The sequence below is a fragment of the Drosophila montana genome, unplaced genomic scaffold (genome assembly GCF_035044405.1).
Source record: "Drosophila montana isolate Dmon_TW-CO22-7 unplaced genomic scaffold, ASM3504440v1 contig_3213_1, whole genome shotgun sequence".
Taxonomy (NCBI): domain Eukaryota; kingdom Metazoa; phylum Arthropoda; class Insecta; order Diptera; family Drosophilidae; genus Drosophila; species Drosophila montana.
In genome coordinates this window covers 734,679-752,094 of record NW_026998093.1, presented here as the reverse complement: position 1 = coordinate 752,094, position 17,416 = coordinate 734,679, and the positions used below count along the sequence as shown (strand labels likewise).

Below are 17,416 nucleotides of genomic sequence, written 5' to 3'. Positions count from 1 at the left end.
GCATGGCATAAACAGTTTGGTTAATTTATCTTATTAAATAAATAAACAAAATATATTTAATGCGTAATTAAGTTTGTAGAAGATATTCCCAAATGCATTTATATAATTGAAGAACTCGATTATGATTAGATAATTCGATTGAGATATTTGCTTGTTGCGTCCGAAATCGTTTAAAGTTTCGCCTTCAATTCTACGGAAAAGCGAAAGTTTTGCAAAATCAATTAGAGAGCATTCAGTGAACATAATGAATATTTATTATTACATTTATTACATAGTTGGATTTACAATAATTTCCGTTAGTGTTTAACATTTAACAAGTACATGCGGTCGACTAATGCAATTCATTTTCAATTTATGATAATTCAACTGAATTAGCGCGATCAAGCATTAAGCATTATTTAAGCATAATTAAAATTTCATTTACACAACATTTTTAAAAATACGTTTATTTTGTCTGTATAAAGCTGACAACTTCTTTGCAAGTGTGGGAGAAAATTCGGTTTAGTGTGTTGATTAAGACATTAACAAATATATTGTTTTCTTTTTTTGTCAGCGTTTAAAGTACTTTTTTTGGCTTTTGTTTAATTATTTTTTTTTAGCTGAGTCAGCTTTCGTTTTGCTCACTTCGCCTTTTAAACATTTTTTATACCTACTTCGACTTGAACATCACAAACAATTCTTCTTCTTTTAACTTACTGAAATACGATATTGGATTTCTTTTTGCCATTTTTATTTTTTTGCAATCCGTATAATTAAAAAAAAATGGAATTCCTAAGTGTACACCATTTTGTTTTTATTTGCGCCGAATGTAATTTTCACGCCAATTTTCCTTTACCTTAGTGGATGCAGCTCGTGCATTTCATTCCAGCAATGCTGCGTCATCATGCGGCGCCTAGTCGAGGTGCCCGTGTTGCGGCAATACTCGGATACTATGGAGAGAAACAAGAACAAGAACAAGTAGTGAAATGCGTGTGAAGAAGTGCGGAAAAACAGTTGGGAAAGAGTGGCAAATATTGAGGAGTTTATAAATGATTGTGCTTTGAGGCAAAAACTCATTAAGTGGAGGCGCCGTTGTTGCCGCTCAAGCGCTGTTTAAAATATTATTGACGTATCGACGTAATATAAGCCGAGTGTATGTGTGTGTGATTGAACGGGTGCTGTTTGTACGTAGTTGTGGGGTATCATAACATTTTAACTATGTTGGTTTCATTCACAAATATTTCAATCAAAATAAATTGAGCTCTGTTTCTCATAAGCATTCCAGCAAAATATTATGTAATTTTAGCTATACAAGACATAACTTAAACCCAGCCAGCATTTCGCTTTAGTACTTTCTATGTAAATTCAATTTACCTGGTTTTTCTCTCTTTTTTTTTAAATGAATTTAGTTATTATTCAATTATCTGTAGACCAAATATTTTATACCTTGCATTCTTCATGCCGTTAGTTTATGTGTACTTGCCCTTTCGGTTCAGCCCTTAACCAGCTTTTGACCTTTATTTGTATTTCTTTTATTTTCTGGTCGTTATTTGCGTGCTCGACAGTTGCGATTTCAATTTAGATTTGTATTTGCATTAGCTGCGAAAGCGGGTCATAATTTGTACATTTTTTTTTTGTTGCTATTGCTTTTGCTCATGTGACCCTTACTGGGGATTTGTGACCCTATCAGCACAGCGCAGAAGTCGAGCCACTAATTTTGGTCAATTTTGGGCCGAGCCTCAATTAAATGCAGTTAAGCTCCTTTAAAATGTAGCATACATTTGGGCGTGGGCTTAACTTTGTCACTTAACCTAAAAATTGCTTTATAAACATACAAATTTACACAAATATTTGAAGATTGAATTGTAATTAATTATCAATTCATTTTCGATAAATATTTAACGGCTGAAGGCATTTTGCTTCAAACTAAGCGACTTGCAAATGAATTTTCTTTGTGTAAAATATTTTTGCCATCATAACTTTTTAATAAATTATACAATTTTTAAGCTAATTTGAAAATATTTGATTGTCTCTTATTGAGCGTAATATTTTATCGGCCGTCGGCTGTCAATATTTTTATTTGGGCATATTGTATTTCTAGACAATCTCTGCCAATCAATCATGCACACGCTAGCCAACAGACACATACACACCTCCCAAACACACACACACACACACACATTCACTGAAGTTGGTAAACAACTGCGAAATATTGAGCTGGGCGTTTTATTTTTTAAATATATATGTGAATATAAATTTTCACATTTTTTAGCCAGCAAAATGAATTTCTTATGCAAAGACTTTTAGGCGCGTGCTTCTGATGTCAAAAACAAAAGCCGTACTAAAAATGAAAATTGTCACCAGCAAATAATGTCGCATGATAAATTTCGAGAAAGGGGTTCTTAAAGCGTCGCCAGCTGCTGCCTGTCTTAAATGAATTTATTATAAAGTTAATTAGAAAGTGTCTGCGATGTTTAAGTCAGTTTTAGTCGGAGTTTTTGTGCAATTGCGAATTTGATTATCATAAATGAGCAAATGGGCACTTGGCCTTCAAACCTTTTGGCAAACTTTCTATTTATATATTTGTGTACAAGATTAATGATGACGCTTCCATTTGATTGTCCTTGATGCGTCGTTGGCTTATTGTGTGGTCCCGGGTGAATTATTAACTAAATTATATGGCCAAATAACAAAGGCCATTATATGGCCTGGCTATCACATAAAAGTCAAACACTCAAAAGTCAGAGGGCATTCATATCTGTGTGCTAATGGAAATGTGCGGCATACGTGCCACGCCCACAATTGGTCTAAGCTTAATTTATAAGCACAGCTATATATGTATATATAGATATAGCATATATCTTTATGTTATTTTTGTTTGTCAGCTTTAATAGCTAAGCAGCCGGGAAGCCTCGAGGGTGTTGCTGTGATTGACGTGGCAGGCAGCATACTGCCGCCAGGATGCGCGTACGTAGAGTGCTCTCGGGGCGTTCGCAATATTCAATAGGGACCAATAGACAAAAAACCGTAATGAGCGGGGCACTGTTTGAGTGCCCGTGAGCGCGTACATTGTATGCAGCGCACGTAACGGTAACGCAGGGCGTATGAGCAATACGCATTTAACAAAGAGTGTGTGTGATGTTTGTCTGCCTCTGTGTGCGTGTGCGTGTGTGTGCGTGCGCATGAAACTATGGCGATTGCTTTAGCCAATCAAAGTCGTGATTAACTACTGCTGCCCGGTTGAAATTTGCGAAGCAAACACTCATTAAATTGGCTACCACGCGCGCGCTTTTGTGCTGAGAAAATTAAAACCCTACGAAAAATTCGGGATGCTTGTGAAATTTGAGCTGTACGCAAACTGAATTGAAATTATAACTGCCGAGTTACGTTATTGAGTTCAAAGGAAAATTATGCAATAAGTGCGTTATCTGAATGCTTTTGTTTTAGCCGTTTAGCAAAACTGTCGCCCTATTGCAATGTCTTTTGCCATCGTAAGCCTAAAATCTGTTAATGAGTTCATTCAATTACGAGATTTGATGCGCTGGCCTGGCAGTAGCTTTAATTAGAGGCTTGGCCTTTGCTCTATGCGATACTTGCGTAAGAAGTGTTTTCGTTTGGGAAATTATCTTGTTTGTACATTTACGATATTTTGTGTAGTTCAGTTATTTAGTATTTAGTTATGTTTTATGTTTTATAATGTTTTATCTTCGACTTCCTGCTGTGTTTTGGTCTCCTGCTAGCAGCACGGTCTATGTATTATTACCAATGAAGGGTTTTCTATTTCAGGGATGGTATTAGGGAAGGCAATCTTATGTTTCACATTTAACAGCGCTTGCAAAACTATGCTCAAACCAGTACGTTTTTTGTTTAAAAATATCGCATTGTAGCTAACATCTCTCACAGCTTAGAGCAGTAATCACCTGTTTTCTATTAATAATATTTGGTTATTTATTAACATTGTTTGACATAAAAACTAACAGACTAGCTTGTATAAATTCTGCCGCGTAAGCTGTTTATACCGCCCAAGAGTATATATTTATAACATTTTATAAAATCTAAGCATCAGCTTTTTAAAGTTTCATTAGCTGGAAATTCCACCTCTTGTAAATTATCTCCCTAAAAACTTACTTTGAATTCAGATACAATGGATTTCAAAGGCGGCTCCTCTTAAACCTATTAACAAGACTTTGAGCACGAGATTGCTTTCAATCAAATCCCAACTAATCTGATTGCATTTGCTTCCATTGCTTTTACCAACCGCGATTTATTCAAAAAAAAAAAAAATCCGTTCAGAATTTGTTTAGGGGATCCTGTAAAATTCTAATTCAATATTTGTGCTATAATTTGCCATTGGGCAGCTACAGTAAATATCAGTCTTGCTTAAATCCTGCAGTACATAAGGCGAACCGTTGGTCACTGTTTGAACAGTTGTTGACGGACTAACGAACTAAAAGCGTCCGTACAGTAAGCTTTATGGCAGTAGCTGGACAGTAATCCTTAACCAGCTCTCTGCAGCTTCCGAGTTTGTGAGCCACGAGACATATGCATGTCTATATAAAAAGCAATCCTTACTATTGCGAGAAAAAAAAACACAAGCCGGAGTAGCAGCACAATTTTTTAATAATTGTGTTGGCTGTGTCAATGGCAACGTTAATTTTATTTGATGTAACCAACGGTTCCGAGACCCCGCCCCCAACAGTTGGCTGTTGTCTGTTGCCTTGCCTTGTCACACCTCTGGCATAGGGATGGGCTGTCAATATTTGTATGCAACACACAAAACCTTTTGAATGTTTTGATCCTTTTAACCTTGGCAGCATGACTCGTTGTTATGGTTGTTGTTGTTGTTATTGTTGTGGCTGCTGCTGTTGCCATCGTCAGGTTTTAGCATTTGATTTAATTTGATTTAGATTCAACAATTTTTCTGCGCAGTTGCATTTAGCTTCATATCCTGCCAAATGCTTCACATTTGACTTTTTCATAGCCTCGACAGTTCGGATTTATTGCCAAATTAAAATATACATTTTTAATCGAATAATCTTTATAGGTGCCTGTATTTTTACGACTTGCAACTACAATTTGAAGCGCCGCCAATTTAGGCATTCATCAATTATGCAACTTGAAAAGATGCCACGAAATCGTAAAAAGTACATTGAATTACGCCCATTTGCGGTGGCCTCTTAAGTTAAATCTTTAAAATGCGCACAAATATCTCTAGCGATAGATTGGTATTTGTTGTTTTAATAAATATATAGCGCTCGTCAGTTTTTTGTTTGTCTTACGTCTGATTGACTGCGTACAAAACTTGCAAATATTCTCAGAGCAACAACATTGCCTTTGGCAATGTGCAGTACTTTTGACTTAATACGTTTAACATTTTGTGTTTTTCTTAATAATTGATTATCTTGTTTAAAGAGCAAAGGGCTGTAAAATGTAAGATTTGTTGCGGCTCTAAGCTAACTATACTCTACTTTCAGAGTCTTTTGCATGTTAGAGATCAGAGGCAAAAAGAGAATGAAATGGAAAAAAAAGATTTTTTGTAACTCCTTCTCTGTGTGAAGCATTGAAATCTGTTTTATTTATATTAGTTTTCATTTTTATTTGTTTTTTTTAATGAATTTTTCTACTTTAACTGCTTTTTCTACTTTTTTACTGGTATTACTAATACGTCTGCAATTATTATTACTTCTACTCCTACTACTACTACTACTACGACTACGACTACGACTACTACTACTACTACTACTACTACTACTACTACGACTACTACTACTACTACTACTACTACTACTACTACTACTACTACTACTACTACTAATACTTTTACTACTACTACTTCCACTTCCACTTCAGCTGTTTCTACTTCTTCTTCTACTATTACTTCTCTTCATCTTCTACTACTTCTACTTCTTCTGTGAAAACTACTTCTACTTCTTCTACTTATATTTAGACTTCCACTTCCACTTCTACTTTTACTTCTAAAACTTATACTACTTCTACTTCTACTTCTTCTTCTACTTCTACTTCTACTTCTACTTCTACTTCTACTTCTACTTCTACTTCTACTTCTACTTCTACTTCTACTTCTACTTCTACTTCTACTTCTACTTCTACTTCTACTTCTACTTCTACTTCTACTTCTACTTCTACTTCTACTTCTACTTCTACTTCTACTTCTACTTCTACTTCTACTTCTACTGCTACTTCTACTTCTACTTCTACTTCTACTTCTACTTCTACTTCTACTTCTACTTCTACTTCTACTTCTACTTCTACTTCTACTTCTACTTCTACTTCTACTTCTACTTCTACTCCTACTTCTAATACTACTACTTCTACTTCTATAATACGTAGTAGAAGTATTATAGAAGTAGTAGAAGTAGTTCTACTTCTACTTCTATAATACGTAGTAGAAGTATTATAGAAGTAGTAGAAGTAGTTCTACTTCTACTTCTACCCCTACTTCTACTTCTACTTCTGCTTCCACATCTGCTTCTGTTTATACTTCAACTACTTCTTCTTCTACTTCTACTACTTCTATAATACGTAGTAGAAGTATTATAGAAGTAGTAGAAGTAGTTCTACTTCTACTTCTACCCCTACTTCTACTTCTATTTCTGCTTCCACATCTGCTTCTATTTCTACTTCAACTTCTACTACTTCTACTTATAATTATATTTCTACTTCTACAAATACCACCATTACTACTATTATATACTATATCAACTGCTGCTGCTACTACTACAACTATGCATACCATTATTTATACCACTGCTACTTTTACTGCCACTTCTTATTCCTTAACTAGTTTTTATTCTACTACTTTTACTTATACTGCTTATTGGCCCTTTTCTACTCAGATTCTATAAATTCGTTAATTGTTTAAAGCAATTCTTTAATTTTAAAGTAAATTAAACAGGATATGGCGATAAAATATACACACATGCATATATATAGCTGCGAGCAACCTGTATGTCACTCAAGCAATGTTTGTGTTTAAAATTTGTTTTCTAATTTATGTTGTTGTGTCTGCCCCCTGCAGCTCTTTCGGCATTTCAAGTTAATTATGTTCTTATTTTCGTAATAAAATGTTCATTTCTTTGAATATAGTCAGTCGAGTCGCTTGGGCAATGGCTTAATTATTTGCCCCGTTCACTTACCTGTCACTTGAGTGATGCCTTCCCGTTGGGCCGAAGAGACGCGCCGGAAAATGCTGAGCACAGCTTTGCTGTAATGCATATATAAGAAAAGATAATTACAGTAAAGAGCTTTTCAAAATTAAGATGATGAATTATATAATTTTCAATGATATATTGTAAGGAACTTACACATGCTTTGACTACTTACCGAAAATTTTGTCCGCTCACGCAATATAGCACAAAATTGATGCCAAAATTTGTTATGAAGAACGCATTGAAAATGTACTGCAAAACAATTGTTGTATTCTGCGTTTTGGAAGTTTGAGTCTGGGTAGAATAAATATATGCTTGTTAATAGAATTTTAGATATATATATCTTTTTGATTTAATTGTCTTAAAGCTTGCGTTTATACAATTTATGCAACTACTTGTGATTGTGATAAGCAGTTTCCTTAAGACCTTAATAACTTTTTCTTGGTAGAAGGATTTTCTTTCTTTCTCATTAGACCGTGTAGCATGTGTTGGCCATAAACGTGTTTTGGTAACCTGTTGAGCCTATTCGACATTTCCAATCGGCTGCCCTGCCAAAAACCCTTCCGCTCAATTAATTTCATGTCGCAATCAATGTTCAATGCCAGCCGCATGTTCAAACAATTTGCTATTCATTCATTCTATCAGCTTTCGAACCTCTGACATGCGCATACCAAACGGAAAACCATATGAAAAATGGAAAGCCACAAAAGTTTTGACACGCCATGTTTGTGAAACTGGGAATACGGACCATAAAATAAGTTTTTTTACAATCTCTGAGTTTATTCAAGCGTATTTAAGTGTGATTTATGCGCCGCCAAAAACGGAAACTTTAAAAAATTATCGGCAAATCCTTTTCCTGGGCACATGATGTACTATGAGAACATGGTCTCTCTGTGTGTGTGTGTGTGTAGTTGATATCGCAGTAACCCATTAAAAGGATACTTATGTAATTAAATCCTGTAAAGTGTCGTAAAGAGTTTTTTTTTAATATTTTTTTTTGTTTATTTCAGTTCCGTTTTTTACGATTCAACGGTGTCAAAAGTACACAAACTAATTAAATCTTAATTATATGGCAAAAGCATCCACGCACAGCAGCCCCCACTCAATGTTTCAAAGCCAAAGCTTTGCCTGGCATGTTATACATATACATGTGCGTAGCTAAAGCGACGATGCCATATCTAGCATGCCAGGATATATAAAATAATTTGTTTAAAGCAACTTAAGCACTCACTCAAGCCCTCACTCGGATTTGACATCAAGCGTGAAGATGCCGAGATGTTTAGCCCAATCAAAGTAACGAGCTAAGTCTGTCTAACCAGGATATTATATCCGCCAGTGCTTCTTTAATATGTTTCCTTATAATGTTTTTTTTCTTTCTGTATGTTTGACCGTTTTGTGATTTGGCAATTACTTACTAAAATCCATTCAATTCTTTTTTTCTCACACTGGAATATAATGAGGCGCTAATTATCCAGATATTTACGGATACCGACCCACTGCGAGGCATGCATTAATATGCTTTGCTGTATTTGCGTCAAGATATTCTCGTCCTCGCTATAAATAGTGTCTGTATTTAATCTTGTGCGGGGGCTCCTTTCTGTTCGCAGCTCAGATATGGACATTGTTAATTAGTTGCTGCTGCTGGCGCAATAATAAAACTTTCTTTATTCTGCTGCAGTTACATGAACTGTACGACAACATGCTGGGATTGTGTTATTTATATTTACTTGAGCTTTGACCAACTGACCCGCTGTTTGCCTAATTCTTGGTAAATTTTAATTAATTATTAAGGGCAACACGTGTAGTGCTGATTTCTGTTGTTGTTATCATTCTCACCACAAATGGACACAGTTTTCGAGCAGCTCATGCGGCGTATGCGCAATTTATGTGCCTTTGCATATGCTTTCTGTTTGGAAATTTGCAAAGTTTTTGCATTAATTAGAGTTTGGGTCATGTTTTTCTCAACGACAACGGTAATTGGATTTGACGCTGGTCAAAACCAATGCTATCCATAACGTACTAGTGTGTATTACCCGGCTTTGCACGGGCAATTTTTAGTTATTCAAGTTGTTTTTATTTGCATTATTGGGATTTTACATATGAAAGAATATTTTACAGAGATGTTGGGAATGGAGTTAAAAGCCGAACGGTTGAGATACAAAACAGATTCATACAATCGTGTTCAGCTATTGGTGGGATACATTCCACACTTTCGAGTGGAATCCTCATGATTTCTTGAGTGAAAAAGTCACCTAATTCTAGCTCTTACAGCTTGGACTGTGCGTTGATTATCTATCATTTAGTCAGTCAGGACAAAGAGTTTCATTTATATAGTTAAAGATTAAAATAAAAATGAAAATAATTTAACATATTTCTATACATTGTCAAAAATCTCGTCTGACAGTCCCGTGTTTAGTTCGTATTACTTGTTCATATCGTGTGAAATTATTAGGCACTTACCTCCCAATAGGTTTCGATGCGCAGCAAGCAGCTCGGTAAATTCAGGCAGACAAAAACCGTGGAGACAATGAGCAGCATTTTGGTCACCTTCAATTGCGACGAGTTTTGCACCTTGCGGCGTCCTGCATAATAAACAAGTTGGGCGTGTAAGAGACAGACGAAAGGAGCGTATATATATTTTATGTAGAACGTGCGCAATTAGCTTTGAAATTATTTAAGTTGACTATAAAAAAAGTTTACATTGCGTGCTGAAAGTAACTCTTAAGTAGTTTGCATTTTCACGCTGCTTTGCACGTTGTCATATGTTGCAGGTGGCTAATTGTTGAGCTTTTGTGCGCGCCAAAGTTGGCAGCTAATGGCTTAAGGGAAAGTTGCCAACCTGGCTGTGCGAGTGTGTGTGTGTATGTGGCAAGTGTGTGTGTGGCAAGTGTGTGTCTGGCTGTCATTTAGTTTAAATGAGCATTATGTCCTGTCAAGTGGCTACAACTAACTGCATCTTTGGTGTCTTACCCGTTTTCTGTGTTATTTCGCAATGGTGTTGAGACCTGGCATCGTGTCGATGTTGTTGTTGTTGCTGTTGTTGCTCGGTTTGCCTTGACACACTGTGCTGTCCGCTTGGGTGTGTGCCAGTTGACTTTTGACGCCTCAGCGATGCTGAAATGCGATAAGTGGCAGCTGCCACCCCACCGCCAGTTGTTGCATTTGCTGGTACGTTAGTTATCTGTGGCTTCCTGCATGAATACAACAAAGCGCATTCGTACTTGATTAGATGAAGATTGCCCTCATAAATATAAAACGCAGCGTGCATTGCAATCACATTGGCCAAATCAGAAATTATGCCAGCAACAAATCAACATTGTACAATACACAAAGCTAGCTGCACGCTGCAACTGAATTTCCACTGGGAAATTTACTATTCATTTTTCACAATATCTACTCACATCTTATGCATTGTCAGTGTGCGTCGAACAGTTGCAAATTTCCAAACGGTGCAGCCGGTGCAGGTATTCAGCACTGTAATGGTTGTAAAGGGAACCGCATAGACAACAATCGAGTCCCAGTAGTTGAAAAGAGCCAATTGCTCCTGCAAATAAAAATAAACAAATTTAGAAATTTGCCTGAAATTGATTTTGTTTGCCTTTTAATCCAATTACAAACAGCAGCTGGCAACGCATCGTATGCGTAATTTACTTTGTGCGAAACTACAGACAAATTGAATTATTCTTGATATAAGATAATATAAAAAAAAAAAAAAAACAGAACGAAAGTGCAGCTAACAAAATAAAAGGGATCGCTTTCTTTTTTTCCGATTGAACAGCGCACAAAACATTCGTTTAAAATTTCGCTTGCGAATTTCCAAGAAGAGTTAACAACGTTTGGTCCGTGCAAAAACTCGCTGCGCCAGCTCGTGCTTGGCTTAAAAAAAACTTTAAAAAATCGTTTTTTTAATAGGTTTGAAAGTTTTCGCTAGAAAGCATTTGATAACAAGATAACTCACCGAAAGAGAAATTACAAAAGAATTGGAAAAATATATTTAGCAAGGCACAGAGGCCCAGCTGGAGTTAACTATCAATGTAAAGAAGCTTGTACAAGAATTGTTATTTAAATGAACTCCATAGCAGTATATTCCACTTTATTGAAAGAATATTTATCTGTTGCTTTTCTTTCTACAGCAACAGCTCTGGCAATTTTCCTAGTCGGAAACTATTAATCCGAGCATAAAGCTATTTTTGGTACCTGTATTTTTTGATTTTATAGTTCCGTCGGCGCTTGGATTACCCTTTTCTTGGAAAATTTCAATTGTTGCTGTGGATTTTCATTACATACGTTTCTTGTTGCTATTCCTGATATTCGAGATTATTTAACGGAAAATATTAAGCCTTGACTCTATGGAAAATATTAATATTTCCAGCGAAAGCAGCTCGCATGCAATTTAATAGGTCTCTATAGAAAAAAAGCCAAAACCACTATAAACATAGCACGAAAAAATATAAAGATAATTAAATAAATTTATTAATTTTCTGCACACCTGCTGCTGCCGCCGCTGTGAATTTAAATGCCAGCCACAGAAATGCAAATTTGTTATTTAATATCCGCTTACAGAACATTTCTAGATCAATATTCAGATGCTAATTAAATTCTGAAACGAATGCCATTCGCGGCATAAATGTGCAAAGATATTTGCAAAAAATAAGAATTTTTTAATTAGCATTCGATATAATGCGAAAACAGAAGCAAACTAAATGAGATTCAATTGTATCTTGTTGTTGAATTAAGCAATTAAAACGGCGCTAAAATATAGCCAAAGGGTTAATTGACAAAGGTGAGATTAGGGATACGATTCAAAGTAATTCGGCTCTACATAAAAAAGCCTAGGGTACTGTGGGGGAAGTTTGGCTTAACCCTTCCTCTACTATGCAATCAATTAAAGCAATTTGATTGGCCCCTTTTACAATTTGAGCCCATTTACGGATAAATTCAATTTTATTTTTCTTTCTTATTTATCAACATTTTTGTTGTATGATTACATTTGGGCCGCGTGTCGAGTTGATCAAAGCTTAATAGCTCATACATTTTCAATGAACTGCATGTGGTTGCTGTTGTTGTTGTTGTTGTTGCTTTTGTTGCTGTAACGTATGTTGTGGCACACAGTTTAAGTCTGTTGCAATCATATTAAGCATATTCGATTACGGGTCCTAGTTGCAGGAAGTGCTAGCTTAGCAGCCTTTGGAAGGCGCCAATTTGCCCAGCTCGATTATAAACTTGGCATTTCGAATCGAGAGCTTCTGCAGAAACTGCTCAAGATGTTAAGTTGTGCTGTGCAACGCTGACAGACTTGCCTGTGGCAGCAACTAGGGGCATGCTTTGGCACAGCTTTAAGACACACTTGTGTATATATAGTTACCACATACATTATATTAAAGATGTAATTGACCAGCAGCTGCTGCCTCTGGGAAAGCTGCCAGCAAAGTGCGTGCCGACATTGACTGGCCGCAATTTTAATCAAAATCTACTCAGTCCGTAATAAGCTGCTAAGCAGCCATATGAATGTCAGCTGTGGATTTCTGGAGCTTGATTGATTTAAAAGCACTAATCACATATAATAAATACATGTATTATTAGTTCTACACAATTTTGGGAAACATAATTTGGTTTTCAATTGGGCTGTCAGTTGCCTGTAGCAAGCATAATAATCAACATAACCATAGAGTCAGCGAAATAGATTGATGGGAGTTTCCGTATTTTTTGGCTTATAGACTAAACATGTTAAAGATTTTGCTTAGTTAACATGTTTTAGGCTTTAATCAAGATCAAGAACTGAGGTCATGAATTTGAAAAGTAACAAGAATCAAAGAGTTAGAAAAGGAAGTCGAGAGAAAGATTTGATCATATCCCTAATCTAAGGACTGTATCTTCGAGCCGTGAACCAAGCCAAAAGTTATTTTATTCTGCAGACATGATTTAAATATAGCTTTTTAATTAACGACAGTTAATTTCCTCCCAGTGTTCCTAAACATATTTCATTGGCCATCTGCTGGGGCCGCATTTTTAGACATTCTAATGTACTTATTACCAATTACATTTAATTCAATTTAACGAACGTCTGGCCCACGCCTGTCGCCTTTGCACATGGCTAACTTTCCGGCCAATTTGCAGATTCTGTGTACAAAATACTTTAGCATTAGCAGCTCCTTTCAACACGCTCACAATGTCAACCGAGTCCAAGAAAATACAAGATAAAAAAAAACGCTGTTGCTTTGCATATTTTCCAAATTTAACTTCGCCCATCCACAAATATATCCAATTTTCAATATTGTTTGCCGTCAATACCGAAAACCCCACGCATAGCCATCGATCTACAGCGCAGACCAGCCTCGAGATGTTGCAACAATGTGGCAAGGCGCAATACCCCGAAAGCATTTGCCCCCCCCCCCCCCCTCTCGCTTGTTGATACGGTAAATATGGCCGCATCGCTCATACGACGTGTTCGCCGGCAGCAAATGTTTGTCTCGTCCCCGTTTTTATTTTATTTTTCTCTCTCTCATTCGTATTTTCTCGTTACTGATTGAATTTGAAATGTCTCAGATGTGCGTATTGTACTTGAATATATACAACAACAACAAAAAATGGGTACTTTATCATCTTGATGGGCGCGGCTTTGTTATAAACTTAACGCTTCAGTTGTCGCCGTGCCCAATTTGGCTAATAGATGCGATCGCTTTTCGAGGAATATTTGTTTTTGGTGGTTGGACATTTTGTTTTGCTTGTTTGACTTGCACTGTCTGGAAATTAGCATTGAATTTCAGGCTCCCCCTCCCCTACCCACTGTCAGTTATTGTTATAGAGCGTCAACACAATGTAAACAGAAATTCGAGATTTAACGAACACCTAAGCAAATTTTCAGTCAGGACCTTTCCATTTTGTGTGTGGAATTTTTTGTCCGTGTGACTACCAATTGGACACGCCCATAACCAATGTTTGATGGCTGGGCACGTTTTGGCTGTGCTTCTTTAGCAACTGTTTGGTTTTGTCCTTTTGTGTTGCGGTCAAAAAAAAAAATGTTTGCCTTAGTTTTACTTGCGGTCTTTGTACAACACACTGGTACTATATACCCTATAAACAGAAAGGGTAAGCGGGGAATATGATTTGATGGGATGTAGCTTGTAAACTAATCCTGATATCAAGGTGTAATATGATGCTAAGTGGTAAATTCTTGATATATTTGTGTTTGTAGGCCGCTTTCTAGGCTGAGCTTGTCTTCGATTAATTAATTGAATTAAATGAAAGGAGGTATAAAACAGTTATATATATGGATTGTAGGCAGAAGCAGTATATAATCTTAGAAGTTTTTTATGGATATATTTTCACGAGCTTTGTTTGTTGTAACGTGCAATTTTACGATTCTTTCATATCATTAAGCTAACCTAACTGCTTGCAGGGCATTCTTGTGGTTAGCTACTTTTTGTTTTGGCCTAGTCCTTTGGTATGCTGTGACATGCTGCTGCTTTTTGTGTTAAATTTGGGCTTCTAATTTGTTGGCTCGCCCTAATAAATTGTCAATTTGCGCCTAACTCACTCAGCAGTTGGCTGAACAAACTGCGCGTTTGATTAATTGGCGGCGTTTACGCAATGTTATTATTGGTTCTAGGGATTGTCTATCCTTTTTTGTGGCCAAAAATTGTACGAATTTAGCTTTGGGCTTAGCTTGTTAACAATTGATATAATTTTTTTTTTCCTAATATTTTCATTTTGCTAATTGGCCACCAGCAAAGTCAAATTCCATTAACCAGCGGCAACTTTAAGAGCGTCGCATTATGCCAAACGAATCAGCTTTAGTTGGTTGCATATTCAAGCGAGCAGCTATCAAGTTAACAGCCAGACGTCTGCTGGCAAGTCGATTTTTTTTTAATATTAAAGTTCATGTTTAGAGATACGGATTTTATCAGCAGCAGAAAATGAGCGGAAATCCTTGGCATGCAAAGCAAAAGGATAGAGAAGTATTTGACGAGTGCTAAGCAATACGTTTATTTACTGAAGCGTGTTCTGAAATTGGTTTTAATACCCGTTCGCAAAGTGATAAGAGAATGTTGTCCGTCTGCTCATGTGAGGTTGAAGCAGAAATATCTACTCGTGTGTTAAGATTAAATATCTCTGCCCACTGGCAAGCAAATGTATGCCCCTAAACTATGCAGTACCTGTTTTAATGTCAGTCACAGATTTTATTTGACACAATCAGACTCTAGCTTAGGGGCATAGATTTCCTACTGTTGATGTTTTAATGTCAGTAACAGATTGTATGTGCCAAAAACAAATCATGTTTTATTTAAATTTGTATATGATTGACTGCCGAACAATTAAATTTATTAATATATCAAATATTCAAACATCTATTTGCACTTTTCAAGCTTCAAGCGCCAGGTAAAGTGTTTTTTTGACATTTTTATTTGATTTTACTTCGTCTTGAGTTATGAATTGTGTGAATTCGTACAAATTCTATAGAGAATGGGATCAAAAAACAATGTCAAGCATTTTATCAAAAAATGTATGCGTAAAATGAATTTCGAAGAATTTACAATAGGATGTGGCATAGTCTGTGCTTTTGTGGCAACCTTTTGTTGGCCTCTCGCTTGTAACATTCCTGCCACTATTCACAGCCGGTTGTTATTGGCAACCCATTTAAAGTCCGACCAAAAAGACACCAGTTTCGGAATTACAAACATGCAATAGAAAAGGTTTTCATGTTTGATGTGTGAATGCTGCCATAGAGTAGCTCTGAGATATCACACATACGCCTAGTAGTCATTTAACATAGTATACTCATGCCCATACTCACCTTATACGAGGTGTTCAGATCGCAGATGGTATCATTCAGCTTGGGACTGTAGACGGGCTTGGCAATCAATATGTAGGGCACACAATGCACACAGCCGGCCAATGTGAGGCCAAGTAAGACGATTTTGGCCCGTCGAACGGTGCACATTATTTGACGCTTTAGCGGATACATGACTGCTATGAAACGCTCCACGGTGAAGGCGACCACAAACCACACAGAACAGAAGCTGGCCAAATAGCTGATAAATGTGAAGAACTGACAGAAGTAGTTCTGATTGTAGATGTTCACATTGAGGAAATTCAGCCATTGCATGAATAAGCCGCACAGGAAACAGGTATCGCTGATGGCCAATGCGGCCAAATAGAAGCTCGATGACAACTTGCGCAGCTTCGTCATAAAGAAGACAAAGACGGAGAGTATGTTGCCGATGCTGCCCGTGCAACAGATGATGGGCACATAGTATCTGTTCACAAAATCGCTGATAAGGAATGCAATGTGCAACATTTCCTCGTCCTCAACGGACATGTACTCCAATTCGCTGCTGTTGTTATTCCTGCTGCTATCTGTGGTATAACTGAGCGTTGTTGTCGCTGTTGTTGGTGTTGCTGCCGATATGTCCTGGCTTGCGTTTGACATTGCTGTCATTGTGGTCGGTTCGTAGGGATTAGCCATAATTGCGTTTGTCCTGTGGTTGTCGCACAGTTGTCAATGCCACTGCAAGTGTCGTGACAATTCTCTTGCTACATTTGGCCTGCGGCCTGTTTATTGCTGCCGCTTTGTTGTTGCTTTCCTCACTGAGTGCACAAATCTCTCTTCACTAATATTCCCCGGGCTTGTATTTAATATTCTGAAAGTTATACAGCAACAACAGGGCTGAATAAAAAAAAAAAGAAAATCAAAACTAATTAGGTGCAACTTTCAGTTGTACTTAAAATAAATCAAAAGTAAAAAGTTGCTTAATTTAATAAACTGTCCAAACACAGGTAAAAACTTTTCTTCACTGCAGATTTGAATTAAATAAATAACCAAAAACTATCTGTAAAATATTTGTGCAAAGTTTTTAGATGAATTAGTTTTTAAACTATTATTTTCGTCTACAAAAGTTTTTAATTATTATGTTTTGTTAAAGTTTGAAACTCAGTAATATGTCAAGTTGTTTTTATATTTATTTATTGTTTTTTTTTTTTTTCCCATTTAGTATACGTTTTAATTTTCAACTTAAATGAACTTTTAGGCAATTATCAAAGAGCCATTTCATGAAAGTTTTTCACACGTTTCTTATTCGGTTTCATATTTGTTCTTCAATTTTTATTTATATATTTCCTGATTGCTTTTAGTTCAAAACTTTTTCACACGCACCGAAATCGGTCAAGTGCACAGCAAAAGTTTTGGTTTTTTATGAAACTTGGACCACAACTTTTTCGTTTAATTTTTGGCTTTTTATTTTCAACTCAGTGCCAAAAAACTTGTTCAA

The 17,416-nt window shown here is 36.5% G+C and overlaps 2 protein-coding genes across 15 annotated transcripts in view; one reads left to right on the top strand and one right to left on the bottom strand.

The window, feature by feature from the left end:
• The window catches only part of fry (Protein furry), a 53,288-nt gene that overhangs the window by 21,231 nt on the left and 14,641 nt on the right, over positions 1-17,416 (top strand). The gene's annotated exons all lie outside the window — the stretch shown is intronic.
• On the bottom strand, positions 732-16,786 carry CNMaR (CNMamide Receptor). Its single transcript, XM_064688526.1, has 7 exons — positions 15,943-16,786; positions 10,550-10,692; positions 10,119-10,339; positions 9,609-9,730; positions 7,324-7,442; positions 7,137-7,204; positions 732-929 (listed from the first exon to the last, which is right to left on the bottom strand). The coding sequence occupies exons 1-7, from the start codon at positions 16,612-16,614 to the stop codon at positions 832-834; spliced, it is 1,443 nt and encodes a 480-aa protein (XP_064544596.1). The 5' UTR covers positions 16,615-16,786; the 3' UTR covers positions 732-831.

Bases quoted from the DNA above. Each gene is read 5' to 3' on its own strand.
- CNMaR (XM_064688526.1), bottom strand. From the start codon at position 16,614: ATGGCTAATCCCTACGAACCGACCACAATGACAGCAATGTCAAACGCA. The intron at 7,443-9,608 runs GTAAGTGCCTAA...TATTCTACCCAG, and splicing joins GCATCGAAACCTATTGGGAG to ACTCAAACTTCCAAAACGCA. The intron at 7,205-7,323 runs GTAAGTAGTCAA...TATGCATTACAG, and splicing joins GTGAGCGGACAAAATTTTCG to CAAAGCTGTGCTCAGCATTT.